The 21620-nt window shown below is 43.7% G+C and overlaps 1 protein-coding gene across 2 annotated transcripts in view; it reads right to left on the minus strand.

Annotated features, from left to right (window-relative positions):
* Window positions 1-5346: 5346 nt before the first annotated feature.
* Window positions 5347-21620, minus strand: part of ACSM5 (acyl-CoA synthetase medium chain family member 5) — a 31284-nt gene continuing 15010 nt past the window's right edge. Inside the window, exons 7-14 of one of the 2 annotated variants that reach the window (XM_050772840.1) lie at window positions 18288-18367; window positions 16355-16478; window positions 15112-15192; window positions 14868-14969; window positions 9192-9319; window positions 9004-9103; window positions 6767-6886; window positions 5347-6324 (exon numbers count right to left, since the gene is read on the minus strand). In XM_050772840.1, coding sequence (XP_050628797.1) covers window positions 6223-6324; window positions 6767-6886; window positions 9004-9103; window positions 9192-9319; window positions 14868-14969; window positions 15112-15192; window positions 16355-16478; window positions 18288-18367 — 837 coding nt within the window. In that variant the 3' untranslated portion in view covers window positions 5347-6222. Of the gene's footprint in view, window positions 6341-6766; window positions 6887-9003; window positions 9104-9191; window positions 9320-14867; window positions 14970-15111; window positions 15193-16354; window positions 16479-18287; window positions 18368-21620 lie in introns of both variants that reach the window. The other variant, XM_050772839.1, reaches the window with a different exon arrangement.

Here is a 21620-nt window from a genome sequence, read left to right on the forward strand (position 1 = left end):
TGCCATCAGAAGACCCATTTTAAATCTTAGCTGTACTACTTACCAAATGAGCACACACACTGACCTGCTGTGCCTCAGTTTCCTCCTGTACAAAATGGAGATAAAAATAGCATCTATCTGGTAGGATCATGGTAAAGCCTGAGTGAGACAATTCTAGAGGCTTCTCACTTGTCCTGATGCCAGAGGGGTATGATGCTGCACCCCTAAGCCTCTAAGACATGGAGAACAATGCAAAGTGCTAGATTTCTGCAAAGGCTTATGTTTGATCTAAAAAACCTGTTCAAAAGTATCATTGTGCTTCAGGAGATAATTCTGCCTCTGCTTCTCACTTTCAGAGTTGAGGGCTGCATCTGACATGTGACTGTGGTTTCGAGTCTCTGGAGTCCCATTTTTTTGTCTCTTCCATGGAGTTTGTTTGCTGCAGTTTGAGGAGCTAAGGCATATGAGAAATACCAGGTACATAATTAGTGCTTTGGAAAGAAACTGCTATTTCCATGATTATTGGGAGCTTTCATGAGGCAACTCACCCAGAGACCCCTTGCATGAAGGTAGGAAACTCATCGGTCGTCTGAGGTGTGGGATCTTAATGTCCCCTCTGGAAAATGGGATCGTAGACTGAGTAATAGTAACTAGGAATAACATTTGTTGGTTGGGCGCGGTGACTCACACCTGTAATCCCAGCACTTTGGGAGGCCAAGGTGGGTGAATCACCTGAGGTCAGGAGTTTGAGACCAGTCTGGCCAACATGGAGAAACCCCATCTCTACTAAAAAAATTCTAAAATTAGCTGGGTGTGGTGGTGCGCACCTGTAATCCCAGCTACTCAGGAGGCTGAGGCAGGAGAATCACTTGAACCTGGGAGGTGGAGGTTGCAGTGAGCTGAGACAGCGCCACTGCACTCCAGCCTGGGGGACAAGAGGGAAACTCAGTCTCAAAAACAAACAAACAAACAAACAAACAAACAAAAACACATTTATTGAGAGAACGTTTAGTGTGCTGCAAACTAGGCAGGTGTTTCATTCAATCACCTCTATAACCCTAGCAGTTATCTATTATTATCTCCAATTCAGCATGTGGAAACTGAGGCTCAGACAGTGTAAGTCAACCACCCAAGTAGGTAAGTGGCACCACAAGGCCTCAACCCAGGTCTGGTTCGCATCATGCCTAGCTCTTAACCACTCTGCTGATGCCCCAACGCCTACATCCTCAGTGTCTGAATTGAAAAATATGAGAAAATGAGAAACAAATGCAGGTTTGGGGGTTGTTGGGCCTGGCATTCAAATCTCAGCTCTGCCACTTACAGCTGTGCAAGTTTGGGTGAGTGGCTCCACCTTTCTGAGCCTCAGATCTCTCTTCTGTAAAATAGGGTTCACAAGGCGATTGTTTCTGTCTCAGTGCCTTTGAACCTGCTCTTCTGTCTCTGGGAGTGCCCTCCCCGACCCCCACATCTGCACAGCTCGCTCCCTCACCTTTCAGTTTGTTCAAACATCGTCTTCGCAAATCCCTTCCTGGCTACCCTATTTCAAATCCTGTGCCACCATCCCATAGTCCCTCTTCACTACTTGTACTTTATTTTCCTCCTTCGCGCTGACACTGTCTGACATACTCTAATTTTTAAAATTAGATTTATGCAAAAGTAGTTGCGGTTTTTACCATCAAAAGTAAAGAACCTAATAGTTCTTTGTTGTCTCTCTTTTCATTAGGTTGCCATTTCCAGAAGGTGGGGGTTTTTGTCTCTTTCATTCACTGGTGTATCCTCAGTGCCTAGAACTGTGCTGGGTACAGAGTGGGAATAGAACCATTTTTTGCTAAATGAAGGGATGAATGAAAGATACCTACTTTATTGCTTTTTGCAGAGCTTAAGTGAGATAATGTCTAGTAAGTCCACAGTGAAGTTCAACAGTTAAGAAAGAGCTCAATCTGTGGTAGTGGTTTACTATCATCATCATCACCACCACCACCCTCATGATCCTCTTGTTCATCTTTATTACTGTAAGTGTACAAGGTGAGCTGTGGATTCTCAGGCAGAAATCCTGAAATGAAAGGATCAGTGCTCCCATCTGGCATATCCTGGACTTCCTTGATTCTCTCCTTACCTTAAAGATGTTGCTGTGAGGCTGGACACCGTGGCTCACGCCTGTAATCCCAGCACTTTGGGAGGCTGAAGTGGGTGGATCACTTGAGGTCAGGAGTTTGAGACCAGCCTGGCCAACGTGGTGAAACCCCATCTCTACTAAAAATACAAAAATTAACTGGGTGTGGTGGTGCACGCCGGTAGTCCCAGCTACTCGGGAGGCTGAGGCAGGAGAATCGCTTGAACCCAGGAGGCGGAGGTTGTAGTGAGTCAAGACCACGCCACTGCACTCCCTCTCAAAGTGAGACTCCCTCTCAAAAAAAAAAAAAAAAATGTTGCTGTGATTTACCACATTGCACAATAGGAGATTGGGCTCTTTCTAGCTAAGGATTATTTCTCAAAACCAAGATAAATACTGAAACAAGAAAAATTAAATTAAATTAATAGCTAACATACAGGTATCACTACCCAATAAAAGCTGACACCACCCCAAATTCTGATGGACATAGTGGGATTGGAAGGTGTATGACCTTTGAGAGAAAATCTAAACATGATGGCAGAATGATAGAAAGGAGTGCACAGCAATGGAAAAGCTTGGGAGCGTAAGTCTAGTATAACACTCCAGCCCCCAATATAGAGATGTGGAAAAAGCGGCCTACAGAGGGAAAGTCACCTCCCTGTGTACCAGATAGAACTGTTAGGTTTCTATTAGGAATTTTTCAGTATTCAAGAAAAGAAACAGACATTCATTTGGAGAGAAAAAAAGAGGTGAACAGTCTTCCGGTATAATTCTTGCTTGACGCCTCTTCAGCTCCCTATTCCCTTCAATTAGTATCTTATTTTTCATTCATTCATTCATTCAATGACTATTTACTGATACCTACTAGCCAGCAAGTCCCGACATTGGCACTGGGATGACAGACAAGACTATGATCTAGCCAATGATTTAGAAGAGTCCACAATCTACTAGGAAAGACAGGCAAAACAAACCTAAAATAATAAGCAATAGCAATGCGCTATGATGCCCATGAAAGAGAATGTTAAATGGGACTTCCTCTGTTTTCTCAGAATCTTGGCTGAAGCTCCAAGTGAAGACCAGGGAAACACATAACCACAGTTTAATGACAGGGTGTCACATGACATGCTCAGAAGTAATCCCAACCTGACTTTGGAGCTTCACTCGCCTCCAGCCTGTATATGACAAAAGGCTACTGATAAAGCCAGCAGGTGGGTTTGATGGAAAGGAATTGTAACCGCCCAGTGGGTTCACCTTGCCCACTGCCTAGACAGAGCCGATTTATGAAGTCTCATTCTGTTACCTAGGCTGGAGTGCAGTGGTGTGATCTCAGCTCACTGCAACCTCTGCCTCCCGGGTTCAAGCAATTCTCTTGCCTCAGCCTCCCGAGAAGCTGGAATTACAGGTGCACTCCACCACACCCAGCTAATTTTTGTATTTTTAGTAGAGACGAGGTTTCACCATGTTGGCCAGGCAGGTCTCGAACTCCTTCCCTCAGGTGATCCACCTGTCTCGGCCTCCCAAAGTGCTGGGATTATAGACGTGAGCCACTGCACCCAGTTCAGGGACTTTTTTTTTTTGAGATGGAGTCTCGCTCTGTCGCCCAGGCTGGAGTGCAGTGGCGCGATCTGGGCTCACTACAGGCTCCGCCTCCCAGTTTCACGCCATTCTCCTGCCCCAGCCTCCCCAGTAGCTGGGACTACAGGTGCCCGCCACCACGCCCGGCTAATTTTTTTGTATTTTTAGTAGAGACGGCGTTTCACCGTGTTAGCCAGGATGGTCTCGATCTCCTGACCTTGTGATCTGCCTGCCTCGGCCTCCCAAAGTGCTGGGATTACAGGCGTGAGCCACCGCGCCCGGCCCAGGGACTTTCTTATAGAATCCTTCCTGCTACACTCAGCCCCCTGAGTCTTGATCAGTCCCCCCAGTCTATGTCTTAAATGTATTCTTTTCTTCATGGCATTACAATTGTACATTTATTTGCATTATTCTGTGATAAATAATAATGACCTTCTTACTAGACTCAACTCCACAAGGGTTTGGGCTGAAATGTGTTTCCCCAAATTCTTATGTTGAAGGCCTAACCTCAGATACCCCAGTTTCTCCCAGTACCCCAGATTGTGACTATCTTTGGAGACAAGGTTTTTAAAGAGGTGATTAAGTTAAAGTCAGGTCATGAGGGTGGGCCCTAATCCAATCGGACATAACAGGTGTCCTTAGAAGCAGAGGAGATTGGGCCCCAGACACACATACGCAGAAGAAAGATCACGTGAAGACAAAGGCAGAAGTCGTCGATCTACACACCAAGGAAACGTTCTCAGAATGAAACCAAGCCTGCCAACCTCTGATCCTAGACTTCCAGCCACCAGAACGGTGAGGACTTTAATTTCTGTTGTTTAAATGGCCCAGTCTGTTGTACTTTGTTATGGCAGACCCAGAAAACTCACATAGATAGGGACTAGGCTGGCTTTAGTGTATCACTGCAGTCTCAGAGCTCGGTATTGAGTAGGTGCTCCTTGAATTTTCCCTGGAGGATGTGGCGGTGCCAGGGGAGGGGTCGGCAGCACTGGGATTGCTTCAGTTTCCATCTGCTGCTTTTCCTCCAGGGTTGCTCCCAGAACCACCCTTTCCTGTTTGCAGGCCTGAGCCGTGGCTTCAGGTCCTTATGCCCCTCCTGGATAAGACTTTGTGACGGTTAATGTTAGGTGTCAACTTGACTGGGTTAAGAGTTCCCAGATAGCTATGAACATTACTTCTGGGTGTCTCTGGGAGGTGTTTCCAGGTGATACTAGAGATAGAGTCATAGACTAAGAAGATCTGCCCTCATCCACATGGGCAGGCATCATCCAATCCATTAGGGCATGAAGAGGAGAAAAAGGAGAAAGGACGAATTTGCTCCTTCATTTTGGGTTGGAACACCTGCGTTTTCTTGTCCTCAGACGGTGAAGCTCCTGGTTCTTGATCCTTTGCACTCAACAGGGAGTTATACCATTGGCTCTCCTGGTTCTCAGGCGTTTGGACTCAGATGGAATGGGCCTTCCTGGGGTCTCCAGCATGCAGATGGCAGATGGTGGAACTTCTCAGCCTCCAAAATCGAGTGAGCCAATTCCCACTATAAATCCCCTCTCCTATGTCTGTATATATCCTATTGCTTCTCTTCCTTTGCAGAATGCTGACTAATACAGACATAATACAGCAGCCTTTGGGAATGATGTATGAGTATGTGGAGGAAGAACTAGACATGAAGTAGCATGTGCTTTCTTTAACATAACTTTTTCATTAAAATAGTTGTATGTGCTTAGTACAAAAACTTGGGAAATACAGAAATGTAGTGGAAAAAGGAAGAAGAAAAACTACCATCCATTATTTTCTCTCCCTCCCTCCTCAATCTCCAGGAAAATGACAATTAACTAGTTTCCCCTTTATTTTTCAGAGTTGGGATTCTCCAGTATGCAAATATTTTTATTCTGATTTTTAAAATTAATATAGCTTACACTTTTCTCAAGACATACTAAACTGCTCTTAAATATTTTAATGGCTACATTATATGTTATTGAGTTAATGTACTACAATTTTGTTAATCATTTCCTTGTTGTTTGGATGTTAGTTTTTTGTTTTTTGTTTTTTTTTTAGTTTTAAACAATGCTGCGTGATCATCTTAGTGCACCACACATTTTCTGCATTTTGAGTTTTTTCTTTTGTGGTGACTTAGGAAGGTAGAATTTCTGAGCTAAAGGATATTGCCAATTTTATGGTCCTGCATACTTTTACCAAATGGTTGCATACAAAGGATGAAGCCTTTCCATTCCCACTGGCAGAGAATGAGTACCCACAAGTGCCCCACGGCTCCGGTAACCTGTCCTACAGAGGGAAATCTGAAGCTCTTAGTGAGACCAGTGGGCAGATGCTGAGCCTCCCCCGAGACAGAGGGAGAAGTCAAACCACCAAGCATTTGCTAGGCTGCGCAGCATCTATGTGGTCGGGGCCAATGATATTCTTTTGCTCTTTCCAGCATTGCGCAGTGATCCTGGGGATGCCGTTTGGAAGCTGCACGCCTTTGACATCTTTAGGGTTGAAGAGATGATGCTCCCCATGGGGGCTGACCAGTGATCCATTAGTTTCTCGTGGAGCCTTCAGAGGTCTACGGGGCCTTCCTGGGGTTGCACCTCATTTCCGCCACTCCTGACTTCGCAATTTACTCCTTTGGATCTTTCCAGAAACCGTCTTTGGCAGTTCTGAAACAAAGGCCACCTAGTGACCAAACACAAAACAAAACAAAACAAAAAACACTTGGAAATCATCATTCCTCAAAAAGACTTTTGTTTTGAAAGAGCCATTACTGTCTGCCTGTCCTTGATTCAGGGTTTCCCCCTAAACTGCCAGGAGCAAAACAAAACTGCCTGGAGCCTGGAGCACAGGATCTTTTTGACAGCATTTGAGCACCACCTCTTGTATCTGATTTATGGTAGGGATCAGGCTGTTCTTAGGGCAAGAACAAAATGTGCTCTGGGGAGAACCCAAGTGAAGAAATACAGAAAAAACTGAAGCAGCAGCCAGGGTTACAAGTTTCTCCATATCCCCAGAGCCTGTCACAGGGCCTGGCCCTGAGTTGGGGCCCAGGCAGAGCATGTCCATCTGATTCCCAGATCACTGTACCCTGGAAACCCTGATGTTTACCTTCCTGGGGTATTTGTATGGTGCAGTCACCCTTTTCACATGCTCCTGGAGTTCCCGCGTTAGTGCCTCTGGGTCATGAGAGGAGTAGTCCGGAGTAAGAACTATAAATGCCTTTACCACCTGCAGCAAAACAAATACCCAGAAAAGATCAGACCTTGTATAACAACTCTTTTCTCCTTCAGTGACCCTTGAATAAATGCCTACATTTACCTTTGCACCATGAAAGTTCTACTAGGTTTTTGGGCACAGCCAGTGACACAAACAACATCAATTTTTCTTTTGCTGGCCTTTCCAGGTGTGACTACTAGGAGCATTGACCTTTGTGGGTTGATTTCAAACTCCTACCTATTTCTCAAATTACTCCCCACACTTGGAATGACACCATTTGAAGCCAACATTGCTTCTCTTAAGAAGCAAATATTTTGGAGAGAAGAGGTTCATACACTCCTATGGCCATTTCCTTTCAGATTTTCCTAACAAGGTAGGTAGGTATGGGTTTGAACAGGTGGGACTGAGGAAAATGCAGTCAATTTCAAGGGGGACTAGGTATTTGGGAGTTTGCATGGATGAACATTTGCAATCAGCAGACCCTGAACTGCACCACTTCTGTTCCAGACATTCCAAAGGACATTCTACACCTTGGGTCTCTCTGCCCACATCTTTCCTGCAGGCTGTCGTATGCCAGGGAGGAGGAAGTGTCCCAGACTCAAGCACAACAAACAGAACACAGTTTCTGTTAGCAATGGAAGGTCACTCGGATGCTTATTAATTCCAGCATTCCTATCTGTTAACAGTATTTTATTAAGGGGTAGCTCACTGTCCTTGCTTACTTCCCACAGGGAGGAAGGCCACTATCATTTCATGTTCAGACAGATACGCTTTTAGGAAGAGCTTCCTCACTACTGTAACTACTAAACATTTGTTGGGCACTTTCCACACACCAGACTCAGTTCTAAGCACTGTACATGGATTAAGTTTGAGCACACAGCCATTTGTCACAATCCCAGTTAACTCGTGGCATACAGAACTAGTCATACGTTTCAGGTGTGATTTCTTCAGCACATCAATGGGACTCCACACCTCCCTTATTCTATATTAACGGCCTCTGATTTTAGTGGAGAATCACTTGGTCAGGAGTGGCTGGCTAAAATGCAGATTCTCTGGGCTGCATTCCCAGTCATTATGATTCCATAAGTCTGACTTTAGGTCTACAAATCTGTATTTTAAACAAGAATCTCAGATGATACAGTTGCAAGCAGTCCAAGAACCAGACTTTGAGAATCTCTCCTGCAGTCCTGATGCTTCTGAGAATGCAGGCTGATGTTGCACTAACTTTCAAAAGGTAACTTGTGCTTTAGGATTATGTTGGATGTAAGTCAGTGAAAAGTAGCTAAGTCTGCCTGTAATCTGATCTTTCACATACTATATATTCCTCTGGGACCCACAGGAAGATTTCTCCTGACTGGGAGCAGTGACTCATGCCTGTAATCCCAGCCCTTTGGGAGGCCGGAGCGAGTGATCACCTGAGGTCAGGAGTTTAAGACTCCAGCCTGGCCAACATGGTGAAACCCTGTCTCTACTAAAAATACGAAAATTAGCCAGGCGTGGTGACACATGCCTGTTATCCCAGCTACTGGGAGGGGGGCTGAGGCAAGAAGGTCGCTTGAACTTGGGAGGCGGAGGTTGCAGTGAGCCAAGATTGTGCCACTGAACTTCAGCCTGGTCAACAAAGCAAGACTCCATCTCAAAAAAAAAAAAAAAAAAAAAAAAAAAAAATTTCTCCTATGAAAGCCCAGCTTATTAAATTTGGCCCATCTTTCTGGTATATCAAGGTCATTTTGGATACATATTCTATCCCTCTCAGGTTACAGCCATCAGCAAACTGTGACTGGTGTGCTCGCTATGCCCTCAGCTGCAAATAGAAAATGACTTTTTAGTAGACAGGATGGATAACAGAGCCTGCACCTCCCCCTAAGATCTCCTGCCCCATAGCCAGCCTCTTTGGGACCCAGTTGTGTCTGCTAAAAAGCAAAGTGTTGGTGTTTTCCCATTACGTCCCTTTAGAGAGTAATTGTATCTCTAAAGACATGAAGGCAATGTGTGTCTGATGGTGGCATTTCAACTTTGTGGCACATGGATGGAGGTGAAATACAGGACAATCTGAGCCTTCCTGCTTGTTCTGCTGGGTGCTAATAGGTACAGAAGCAGGAGGCTGTGTTCTTGGGTGCACTGGTTACCTCTCCCCTGATGGGGTCTGGGCTGCTGACCACGGCCGACTCCAGGACAGCAGGATGCTCTGCCAGGGCGCTTTCCACTTCAACAGGCCCGATCCGGTAGCTGGAAGGGAAAAACAAACTCTTCCAAGTGGACTTCCCTCAACCCCCATGAAACTTCAAAGGGAGGAGGAAAGTGCAGACAACTTGACCTTGAAGAATTGATCACATCATCATTTCTTCCCATGAACCAAAAGTAGCCATCCTTGTCCATGCGAGCTCGGTCCCCTGTGATGTAAAAGTCCCCTTGTTCTGATGCAGCTGTCTTCTCAGGATTGTCCTGAAAGACAAAGAAAGCCCATGAAGGACCCTCTGGGAACAGCCGCTAAGGCCAGTTACTGCGCCGGCAGCCCCCTGTAGGAAGCTGGAGATCACTCAACAGAAAGTTCAGGAGTTCCTGAAGTCCAGGCTGCCCAGAGTTCCCCAATGGACAGGGAGCTATGGCCCTGTTTAGTTATGGGATTTCCCTTTTTTGATTGGAATCAACTGCCAGCGAATGGTTAAGGGCAACCACCCACCACCATCCTTAGAAGGGCCCCACAGGGCCACTGGCTATGCTTTTTAGGACAAAAGAACACACAAATACTCTTTGCGCTCGGGAATCACTGAGGGTAGAAAGTGAAGGGCTAGGCCAGATGTGGTGGTTCATGCCTGTAATCCCAGCACTGGGGAAGGCTGAGGTGGGTGCATCACTTGAGGTCAGGAATTCAAGACAAGCCTGGCCAACATAGTGAAACCCCATCTCTACTAAAAATAGAAAAAATTAACTGGGTGTGGTAGTGCACGTCTGTAATGCCAGCTACTCGGGAGGCTGAGGCAGGAGAATTGCTTAAGCCCACGAGGCAGAGGTTGCAGTGAGCTGAGATTCTACCACTGCACTCCAGCCTGGGCTATAGGGCGAGGATGCGAGATTGTGCCATTGCACTCCAACCTGGGCTACTCCAAGTAGGAAAAAAAGGAAGGGAAAGGAAGGGGAGGGGAGGTGAGGGAAGGGGAGGGATGGAAGAGAAGGGGAGGGAAGGGAAGGGAAAAGAAGGGAAGAGAAGGGAGAAAAGAAAGAGAGAAGAAAAGGAAGGAATGAAAGGTGGGAAGGAGGGAGGGAGGGAGGAAGGAAGGAGCGAGGGAAGGAGGGAAAGAAGGAAGGAAAAGAAAGAAAGAGAGAGAGAAACAAAGAAAGAAGGGAAGGAAAGAAGGAAAGATGGAAGGAAGGACGGGAGGAAGGACGGAAGGGAGGGAGAAGGGCTCACCAAAAAGCCCATTGGTGTGGGGCAAGAGTAGAGGAAAGAGAAAAGCAATCAAACTCCAATTCTCAAAGTTTTAAAGAAAAAGCTACTACTCAGCAATAAAAATACATGAAAACACACAGATGACTTGCAGAAACATCATACTGAGTAAAAGAAACCTGACAGACAAATTTGAATAGTTAGTGATTCCATTATATGAAGTTCTTTTTTTAAAATGCAAAATTATTACATAGTGACAACAAACAATTTATCAATTGCTGGGTCTGGAGTGGAGAGGATTGGCTGTCAAGGGGAATAAGAGAGGATTTGGGGGTGAAAAATGTTCCATATTCGACTGTGGTGGCAGTTACACAGGGGCGTATGTGTGTTAAAAGTCATCAACCCGCACACATAACATGGGTGAATTTCATTGTAGGTAAATTATATCTCAATTCAACAAGTACCTTCCGAGAAAAAAGAAAAAATATAAGCTACCAATACCTAAAAATACATCTAGCACAAAATCTCTAAGATGTGTATGGAGAAAACTTAAAACTCGACACAACATTAAAGAAGATATAAATAAATGAAAGAAAGACTTAATCGACCTGGTGCAGCAGCTCATGCCTGTAATCCCAGCACTTTGGGAGGCCAAGGCAGGCGGATCACCTGAGGTCAGGAGTTCAAGACCAGCCTGGCCAACATGGAGAAACCCCATCTCTACTAAAAATACAAAAATTAGCCAGGTGTGGTGGTGGGTGGCTGTAATTCCAGCTACTCGGGAGGCTGAGGCAGGAGAATCACTTGAACCCAGGAGGCGGAGGGTGCAGTGAGCCAAGATCATACCACTGCACTCCAGCCTGGGTGACAGAGCAAGACTCTGTCTCAAAACAAAACAAGATAGACTTAATTAATAGAGATGTCAATTATCCCTAAGTTGTTTTATAGACAATACAATTCTAGTCAAAATGCTAGCAAACATTTTCCAAGGAACTTGACAGTTGATTCTAAAATGTAAATGAATGAGCAAAGGGCTAAGAATAGGTAAAACACTTCTAAATAAGTTGAAAAACAAGGATAGAGTCATTCTCTCACATATGAAAACTTACGGTAATGCTTTTGTGGATAAGACTTTATGGTATCAGTACGGAGACAGAGTAAGTGATCAAAGAAATACAAGAAAGTGCCAAAACCTAACTATGACTATATCAAACTTTCAAAAATTTATTTATTTATTTGAGATGGAGTCCCACTCTATTGCCCAGGCTGGAGTGCAGTGGTGTGATCTCAGCTCACTGCAACCTCTGCCTCCCGGATTCGAGCAATTCTCCTGTCTCAGCCTCCCAAGTAGCTGGGACTACAGTTGCCCGCCACCACACCCAGCTAATTTTTATATTTTTAGTAGAGATGGGGTTTCTCCATATTGGTCAGGTTGGTCTCTAACTCCTGACCTCAGGTGATCCACCCGCCTTGGCCTCCCAAAGTCCTGGGATTACAGGTGTGAGCCACCACACCTGGCCTATATTACACTTTTATATCTGACAAAATTGTCATGACAGATAACTGGGAAAAGGAGGATTTATTCAACAAATTGGTTTTTCATATAGAGAAAAATAAAATAGACCCCTATCTCATACCATGTATACATCAACCACAGATAGATTATAAACTTAAATGTCAAAAGCCGAACTATAAAACTGTTGGAAGAAACTATAGGTGAATATGTGTATTTCCTACCCCAAAGTTGAAAATGATTTTATAAGACACAAAAAGCACTATCCATAACATTTAAAAACTTAATGATTTGATGACATGGAAATAAATGCTTCTGTTCAAGAAAAATAGCTTAAAGAAAGTGAAAGAAAGTGAAAAGATAAGCTACCACCAGGGAGGAAGATATTAGCAACTCTTACAACAAATGACCAATATGAAGAATATATTAAGAACTCCTATAGGCTGGGCGTGGTGGCTCATGCCTGTAATCCTAGCATTTTGGCAGGCTGAGGCAGGTGGATCACTTGGGCCCAGGAATTCAAGACCAGCCTGGGCAACATGGTGAAACCCCATCTTTACAAAAAAAAAAAAAAATTAGCTGGGTGTGGTGGCGTGTGCCTGTAGTTCCAGCTACTCGGGAGGCTGAGGTGTGAGGATCACCTGAGCCCAAGAAGTCGAAGTTGCAGTGGCCATGATTGTGCCACTGCACTCCAGCCTTGGTGACAGAATGTGACCCTGCTTCCAAAAAAACTGTATTAAATAGTTGCATAATATTTCTGTGTGGTGGTGATATTAGCTATTTGAGCAAATTCCTGTGTTAGAAATTTGGGTTCTTTTTAAAATTTTTTTTCTCTCTTCTTTTTCTCCTTTTTGTTCTTTTTCTTTCTTTCTTTTTCTTTTTTTTTTTTTTTGCTTTTGTTCACAATGCTATAATATAATATAATTCTTTACATAACTAATTTCTGGTATTAGAAATTTAGATAGTCCCTCCACCTTTTTTATCTGTTATAAACAGCCAGCACTATAACAAACATTTGTGCATTTGACAATTTGTTTCCCTAGGAAAATAAGCATATTCCTTATATGGGTTATAAAGTTGACATGGGCATATTCATGTAACTGACATGTGCAATTCCACTAAATGGGAATGACCAACATGAATTTGAAATGTTTATGTTTATTGTGGGGGGAGAATGAGCTTAGCTTATCAAAAATCACAGAACAATTTTGGTTTGAGATTCTCTGTAATAATTTTCACGTTTCATGATTCTCACAGAAGAGATTTAATATTTTTCTCTTAATTAAGAATGAGCTGGGCCAGGCACTGTGGCTCATGCCTGTAATCCCAGCACTTTGGGAGGCCGAGCCAGGCAGATCACTTGAAGCCAGAAATTCCAGACCACTCTGACCAAGGTGGCGAAATCCCGCCTCTACTAAAAATACCAAAATTACCCCGGCGAAATGGTGTGCGCCTGTAGTCCCAGTTACTCGGGAGACTGGAACACGAGAGTTGCTTGAGCCCAGGAAGCGGCAGTGCAGTGAGCCAAGATCACACCACTGTACTCCAGCCTGGGCAACAGAGTGAGAAGACAGTGTTGCAAAACAAAACAAAAAAGATCTGGAAAGAAAACTATCTGTTGGTACAGATGATGGAAAGAATCAGTCAAAAAAATTAAAGATTCTTGTCTAGCAAATAACTTTTCAAATTACTTTAGTACACTCAGTGGAATGATCTCACAACCAGAAAGAATGTGTACAAGTGCAGTAAGTACCAGAGTCCTGCTCCACACCGAGTGGCACCAAGTAAATAAATAATGAATGAATACATTTTTCAGTGGGGTCAAAGATTTACTATTGTTTCCAAGACTGATTAGCAGAAAAATACATTAAAATGTTAACATGATCTCAGCTTGGCATGATTACTATGTTGTGGGTTTTTGTAAGTTTCTGTGATTTTAAACAAAATAAAGTAAAAGATTATTTCTCTTGTAGTCACAGAAAAACCATTAAAATGCAACATTCCAAAAACAAATGGACTGGTTTGTTTCTGCTCCTTCTAATTCTGTAGCTGATTGACAGCTTAATAGACACATGAGATGGCATTTCTATTAAGCAGTGGCTCTCAGGCTTGGCTGCACATTCGAATCACCTGGGAAACTGATCCACACCAGAAATGTTGATTTTAATTAACCTGAGGTGGGGCTCAAGCATCAGCAATAACTGACGCTTGCCAGAGTTTCTAGTGCAGTCACGTCTGAGGGTTTTATAGAGAAAGCTGTGAAGAAACGAAAGCCCAACATAAACACCAGCCAAGGTGAATACAAAAGAGAAGCAATTACTAAATTATCCCAGAAACTTGGACTGAAATCTCAGGTTTATTCCCTGCTAGCAAACCACAAAGAGAATCCTGAAGACAGCTCTGACACAATAGTGCAGTTTGACCTTTATGTATTTATTAATTTACTATTATTATTATTTTTTGAGATGGAGTCTCGCTCCTTTGCCCAGGCTGGAGTGCAGTGCTGCGATCTCGGCTCACTGCAACCTCCTCCTCCCCGGTTCAAGCGATTCTGCTGCCTCAGACTCCCAAGTAGCTGAGATTAGAGGCACGTGCCACCACGCCTGGCTAATTTTTATATTTTTGGTAGAGACGGGGTTTCACTATGTTGACCAGGCTGGTGTTGAACTTCTGACCTCAGGTGATCCACCTGCCTTGGCCTCCCAAAGTGCTGGGATTACAAGTGTGAGCCACCGCACCCGGCTGCAGTTTGACCTTCAGAAGCTCCTTTCCTTTACTGCACCTCTATTTTCTCCTCATTAAAACAACGGTGCTGCCCTCATGTCGTATGTTTGCGCTTTCAGACACACCCCTGTTTAAATCCCATGTCCTGCCTGTGCTAGTTGCATGATGCTGGATAAGTCACTTCCCCTTTGTATCAGCTTCCTTATCAATAATAGTCGTCCTTATCAATAACAGAACTTTACTAATAATAGTAGCAACCTACCTCATGCAGTCATTGTAGGGGTTAAACAAATAGATATTTACAAAGTGTGGTGCACAATGCTTAGCACACAGTCACTGTCATGAGAACGGCTGTTCCCGTCTCTTACCAAATAGCAATTGAAGAAACAGAAGGGCCGGGTGGGTCTGATACGGATGGCAACATTCCCCTCTTCTCCAGGAGGCAGGACATTGCCCTCATCATCCACAATCTGGCAGGGAGATCACAGAGGTGCATGTATGAGTGTCTACACCCTGGGCTACTGCAGCAGCCCAGAGGCCCGTGCCAGCCAGGCCTGTGTGTCTTTCTCCTCTCCGCGCCAGGCCTCGCCAGAAGTTAGGGGAGGCTGCTACCTGCACATCGTAGGGTGGGACTGCCTTCCCCATGGATCCAGACTTGATTTTCATGCCTTTTGGATTGGCACAGATGACAACCTGGGGAGAAAGCAGTACGGATAAAGAAGAGCCTTTCCACTTAGCTTCTTTCCTGGACCATGCCTTTCTCTCACCCTGCCTGTTAACTCTTTGTCTCATCCTCTTTTTTCTCCTCCCTCACTTTCTTCTTTCTTTCCCTTCTGCTCTCTCCATTTCTCTCCTTTCTTCCTCCCTTTTTTCTTTTTTCTTCCTCCCTCACTCCTTCCTTTCCTTCTTTCCTTTCCTCTTTCCTTTCTCCTTTCCTGTTTTTTTCTTCCCTCCTTCATTTTATTTCCTCCTTTATTTCATTCCTTTCCCCGTTATTTCATTCTCCATTTTCCTCTGTCCTCCCTTCTTCTTTCTTCACTATTTCCTTCCTTCCTTTCATCTTTTTCCCCTTCCTTTCCTTTCTCTTTTCTTTATTTCCTCTCTCCCTTCCTTCTTCATTTTCTTCCTATTTTCTTCCTTCCTCCTTGCCTTTCTTCTTTTCTTTCCATAGTCAACAAACAGTTATGGGGCACTCCAGGGGGCACTCAAACATAAAGAACTTAATGCATCTCTGAGCCAAAAGACTCAGTTGATCCCCAGATCTCTTCCTAGATGACTGTAGAGGACGCTGCTTAGAATCTGGGACTCTGAACAGCCGCACATGTAGGCTGTCTTGGTAGAGACAAACAATGCATTCAACCGTGAGGGCTGGTTTGCTGGTCATGGTATAGTTGTAAAAGCACTTTAAAGTACCTTTTTTTAATTTTTAAGAAGTGTGTGTGTGTGTGTCTGTTGTGTGTGTATTTCAATAGGTTTTTGGGTATGAGCGTTTTTTTGTAACATGGATGAATTCTACAGTGGTGAATTCTGAGATTTTAGTGCATCTGTCACCTGAGTAGTGTACATTATACCCAATATGTAGTTTCTTTACCCTCACACCCCTCCTCCCACCTTCCTCCTTCTGAGTCTCCAAAGTCTTTTATACCACTTTGTATGTCTTTGCATCCTCATAGCTTAGCTCCCGCTTATAAGTGAGAACATATGGAAATCAAAAGGGAAGGAAAGCTGATGGAGTTTTGTTATCAGCTTCTCCCCTGGGTGGAGGAGTGGTGGGGTGGTCCCTGAGAAGCTTCAGGGAGGTTACAGCTGGAGAGGCAGGAAGCCCTGGAGGGGACCTGGTCCCTCCAGTACTCACCGTTTCAGACTGGCCATAGCCTTCGTACAGCTCCACACCGGTCTGGCGTTTCCACTTCTCCCTCACGTCAGGGTTGAGGGCCTCTCCTCCGGTCAGACAGTGCCTCAGGCTCTGAAACTGGTACCTTTCTCAGGCAGGAAAACAAGGCCACCTATGTCAGGATCTTCATACCACCCGCCTTCTGGTGCCACTGCCCAGACGTAAACACCCACAGGCACTAGAGGGTAGACGGCCCTGCTTTTTAACCTGCTCTAAGTGAGTCCATCCTCTGGCTTTGCAACCATTCTCCTCATGGACAGATAATTTTTAAAAGATTCACCCTATCTGAGTTTGGGATAAAATCAGAAGCTCATATAATAGGTGTTGGCATAATATGGTGAGTTCCAGGTAACTTGGCCAAAATAATTTAGTTGGAAAAAAACTGATCATAAATTGGTTAGGAAAATAATCTGATTGAAAAGGATAGATAAATCAATTAGAAATTGAAAAGATAGGCCAGGCACCATGGCTCACACCTGTAGTCCCAGCACTTTGGGAGGCCAAGGTGGGCAGATTGCTTGAGCTCAGGAGTTGAAGACCAGCCTGGTCAATGTGGTAAAACCCCGTCTCTACCAAAAAATACAAAAAATTAGCCGGGTATGGTGGCACATGCCTGTAGTCCCAACTACTTGGAAGGCTGAGGTGGGAGGAAAGCTGGAATCCAGGAGGCGGAGGTTGCAGTGAGCCAAGATCATGCCACTGCACTCCAACCTAGGCGACAGAGCAAGACGCTGTCTCTTAAATAAATAAATAAATAAATAAGAAAGAGGAAGAGAAAGGAGAGAAAAGAAAATTGAAAAGATAAAAATTAGTCCTCTAAGAATCCCACAAATTCCTACAGATTAATTATGTTGCAAAACGCCCTTTCTGTTCAACAAATCATCCAAACTAAAAGAAAAAAAAAAATCAGTGATTGCAAGTACATTTTTGATCTTGGAGGAGAGGGGAGATCAAATTGGCTTGACGAAGTTACTTAGTACTACCAAATGGCATTCAACGACATTGTTCTTAACAAGGTACTTGGAGCTTGCTTTCAGCCAAAATCATCTGGAGATGCACACATCAGATCACCGAATGGGATGAACTTCTTACATTGGAGAAGAATTCACTTTTAGAAGCATGTAAGAACTCCCTCCTCTGGGCACTTGGTGGGTAGATTTATGTGATTAGGAAAGATGAGAGGATGACTCCTCATGACTTGGGGGAGGACAAAAGAGGGAGAATAGGTCAGGGTTGGTGGGTACTGAAGGACGGTGGGCCTTTCTCCATATACCCCAGCAACTAGCCCTGTTCTGCCAGAAGATGTTGCTTTGGCTTCATCCAGGATGGAGCCATCATCAGTGCCTTGTCCCTTTCTCTTGGGTGCCCAATGGCATGTGGTCAGAGAACAGTTGGCTGGTGTGAGTCTGAGGCTGAGAGTTGGGGCATCTACTGTGGTGTGGGCTTGTTAGTTTCACCAGAACTGAGGGCCCTGGCCACAAACCCCACTTCATAGGTGGCTAACAATTGTCCAATCATTTCTCTCGCCTCACAGAAGTAGCAGACACACTGCTGAGAGAATAGCCCATGGGTGTATGGTGTGGGGAGAAGCCTATCTCAGGTGCTAAAATTTCAGACTGCCCTAAATCTATTTAGTTCCATCTGGATGCAAATTTTTGGGGGCCAGAAGCTTGTTCTTGAGGGGCATCTGTGAGGTTTACAGGTATGTTGACTTGTCAATGTGTATGTGTATAAATGTGTGTGCGAGAGAGAGACAAAGAGAGAGGCAGAAAAATATATAGACACAGAGAAAGATAGAAAGAGAGTTGGAATGAGAGGATAGTTGTATGTGTGGATACCCATGCTGTATATTCACATACTTAGGCCCTCAAAGCACCAAACAGATGGGCTGTACCTGGTCAGATCCTCCTGCACAAGCAGCCGAAAGATGGTTGGGACACAGCAGAGGGTGGTTATCGGGAATGTAGAGAGAGTCTAAACAAAAGCAAAGGGGGAAAGATGTCCTTAGAATCACTGGGGTGGGACCATGAAGATGGAGCCAAATGCACTGCATCTTTATATTCTCACTACCAAAGCAGAGAAGTTGAAAACTATGTGTGGAATCCAGCATCCAAGATGGTGCCCAGTGACCCCTACTTCCTAGCATTTGCACCTTTGGAGGAATCCCCTCTCACCTCATACCAAAGTGGGTCTGTGACAGCAATGGCATACCGTCAAGGTGATGAATATCACTTTCAAGATTCAGTTGTACAAAGACTACGGTTTCTGTCTTGGATGTTCTTTCTCTCTCCCTTTCTTGGATCCCTTGTTCTGGGGGAAGCAAGCCACCACGTTTTCAGTATGCTCAAGCCATCCTATGGACAGGTGCACACAGTGAGAAACTGAAGACTCTAGCAAACACCCAGTGAGAAACTGAAGTCTACTAAAAACCACCAGTGAATTTGTTTTGTTTTGTTTTGTTTTGTTTTTTTGAGATGGAGTCTCGCTCTGTCACCCAGGCTGGAGTGCAGTGGCAAGATCTCAGCTCACTGCAACCTCCATCTCCCAGGTTCAAGCAATTCTCTGCTTCAGACTCACGAGTAGCTGGAATTACAGGCACCCTCCACTATGCCTGGCTAATTTTTGTATATTTAGTGGACATGGGGTTTCACCATCTTGGCCAGGCTGGTCGTGAACTCCTGACCTCATGATCCACACGCCTTGGCCTCCCAAAGTGCTGGGATTACAGGCATGAGCTACTGTACCCAGCCACCATGAGTTTGTAAGCAATTTTTCAGCTTCAGTCAATCCTTAAGATGATTGCAGTCCTAGCTAATATCTTTTTTAAAATTATTGTGGTAACATACACACAACATAGAATTTGCCCATTGAAATGGTTTTTAAGTGTATAGTCCAGTGGGATTAAATATTTCCACAATGTTGTGAAACCATCACTACCATCCACCTCCAGGACTATTTTTATCCTCTCAAACTTAAACTCCGCACCCATTACACAATAATTTCCCATTACTCTCTCCCCTAACTCCTTGTAAACACCGTTGTACTTTCTGTGTCTATGAATTTGACTACTCTTGGTATCTCATGTAAGTGGAATCATACAATATTTGTCCTTGTATGACTGTCATGTTTCACTTAGCATAATGTCCGCAAGGGTTATCCACATTATATCATATAACAAGATGTCCTTCCTTTTTAAGGCTGGGTAATATTCCCTTGCATGTACACACCACATTTTGTTTGTTCATTCATCTGTGGATGGACACTTGTGTTGCTTTCACCTTTTAGTTATTGTTAATGCTGCTATGAACACGAGCGTACTTTGCTGACCTCTTGATTGCAACCTCATGAGAGACTCTATTCCCAAATCCCCTCATTAAGCTGCCTCCAGCTTCCTGACCATCAGAAACTGTGAGATAAATGCTTGTGTTTTAAAGTTCTATGTTTGGGTATAATTTATTACATAGCAATAGATAATGAAAACACTATGTCAGAGCTGGGGACAATGTGAGGAGAAGGTCCATACACTGGCTGATCAAGCACTACATGGATAACGATGGTGATGAGTTTGATCATGATGATAACAATCAATATGGGTTAAGAATCTACTATATTTGGTCCACCATGTGGTACCAGCTTACTCCTGCAAGAATGGCCATAATCAAAAAATCAAAATAGATGTTGGCATGGATGCAGTGAACAAGGAATACCTCTACATTGCTGGTAGGAATGTAAACTAGTACAACCACTATGGAAAACAGTGTGGAGATTCCTTAAAGAACTAAAAGTAGAACTACCACTTGATCCAGCAATCCTACTACTGGATATCTACCCAGAGGAAAAGAAGTCATTTTATGAAAAAGATACTTGCACATATATGTTTATAGCAGCACAGTCTGCAATTGCAAAAATGTGGAACCAACCCAAATGCCCATAAATCAAGTGGACAAAGAAAGTGTGGTATATAAATATATATAATGGAATACAACTCAGCCATAAAAAGGAATGAAGTAATGGCATTCACAGGGACCTTGATGAGATTGGAGACTATTATTCTAAGTAAAGTAACTCAGGAATGGAAAACCAAACATTTTATGTTCTCCCTCATAAATGGGAGTTAAGCTATGAAGATGCAAAGGCATAAGAATGGCATAATGGACTTTAGGGACTTGGGGGAAAGGGTGGGAAGGGGGTGAGGGATAAAAGACTACAAATTGGGTGCAGTGTATACTGCTTAGGTGATGGGTGCACCAAAATCTTATAAATCACCACTAAAGAACTTACTAATGTAACCAAACACCACCTTTTAGTTACTGTTCCCCCATAACCTATGAAAATAATTGTTTTTTAAAAAAGAATCTACTATGTTTTGAAACAACGTAAGTGTCCATCAACAGATGAATGGATAAAGAAAATGTACATATACACAATGGATCCATAAAAAAGAATGAGGTCCTGTCATTTGCAATAACATGGGTGGAACTGGAGATCATTATGTTAAGTGAAATAAGCCAGGCACAGAAAGACTAACTTCACATGTTCTCACTTATTTGTGAGATTTAAAAGTCAAAACAATTGACCTCATGGAAATAGAGATTAGAAGGATGACTACCAGAGGCTGGGAAGGGTAGTTGGGGGCTGAGAGAAACGTGGGGATGGTTAGTTGGTACCAAAGTAATAGAATGAATGAATAAGACCTATTATTTTAAAGCCCATCAGGGTGACTTTAGTCAATAAAAACTTAATTGTATATTTTAAAATAACTGAAAGAGTATAATTAGATTGTAACACAAAAGATACATGCTTTCAGGGGATGTATACCTCATTCTCTATGATGTGATTTTCATGCATGGCATGCCTACATCAAAATATCTAATGTACCCCATAAATATATACACCTACTATGTACCCACAAAAATTAAAAATTATTTCAAAAAAGAACTTACTATGTGCTGGCCCCTTTGCCTTGTATCATTTCATTCTCAACAGCAACTCTATAGAGATACGTTATCCCTTTCTTATAGGTGAGGCTGAAACTGCAGTTCAGGGAGATTAGGCAACTTCCCCAAGGCCACACAACTAGCGAATCAAAGGTGTAGGATCAGAGTCCAGGTCTAACTCTTTGACTGATGGCATGACCTGTGCAGTTAGCTACCAGGTGATACAGCTTATCTCAGTACAAATAATATGAGCAGAAGAGCCCTCTGACATTTTCAGGAATGACACTTAG

The sequence above is a fragment of the Macaca thibetana genome, chromosome 20, assembly GCF_024542745.1.
Source record: "Macaca thibetana thibetana isolate TM-01 chromosome 20, ASM2454274v1, whole genome shotgun sequence".
NCBI classification, from domain to species: domain Eukaryota; kingdom Metazoa; phylum Chordata; class Mammalia; order Primates; family Cercopithecidae; genus Macaca; species Macaca thibetana.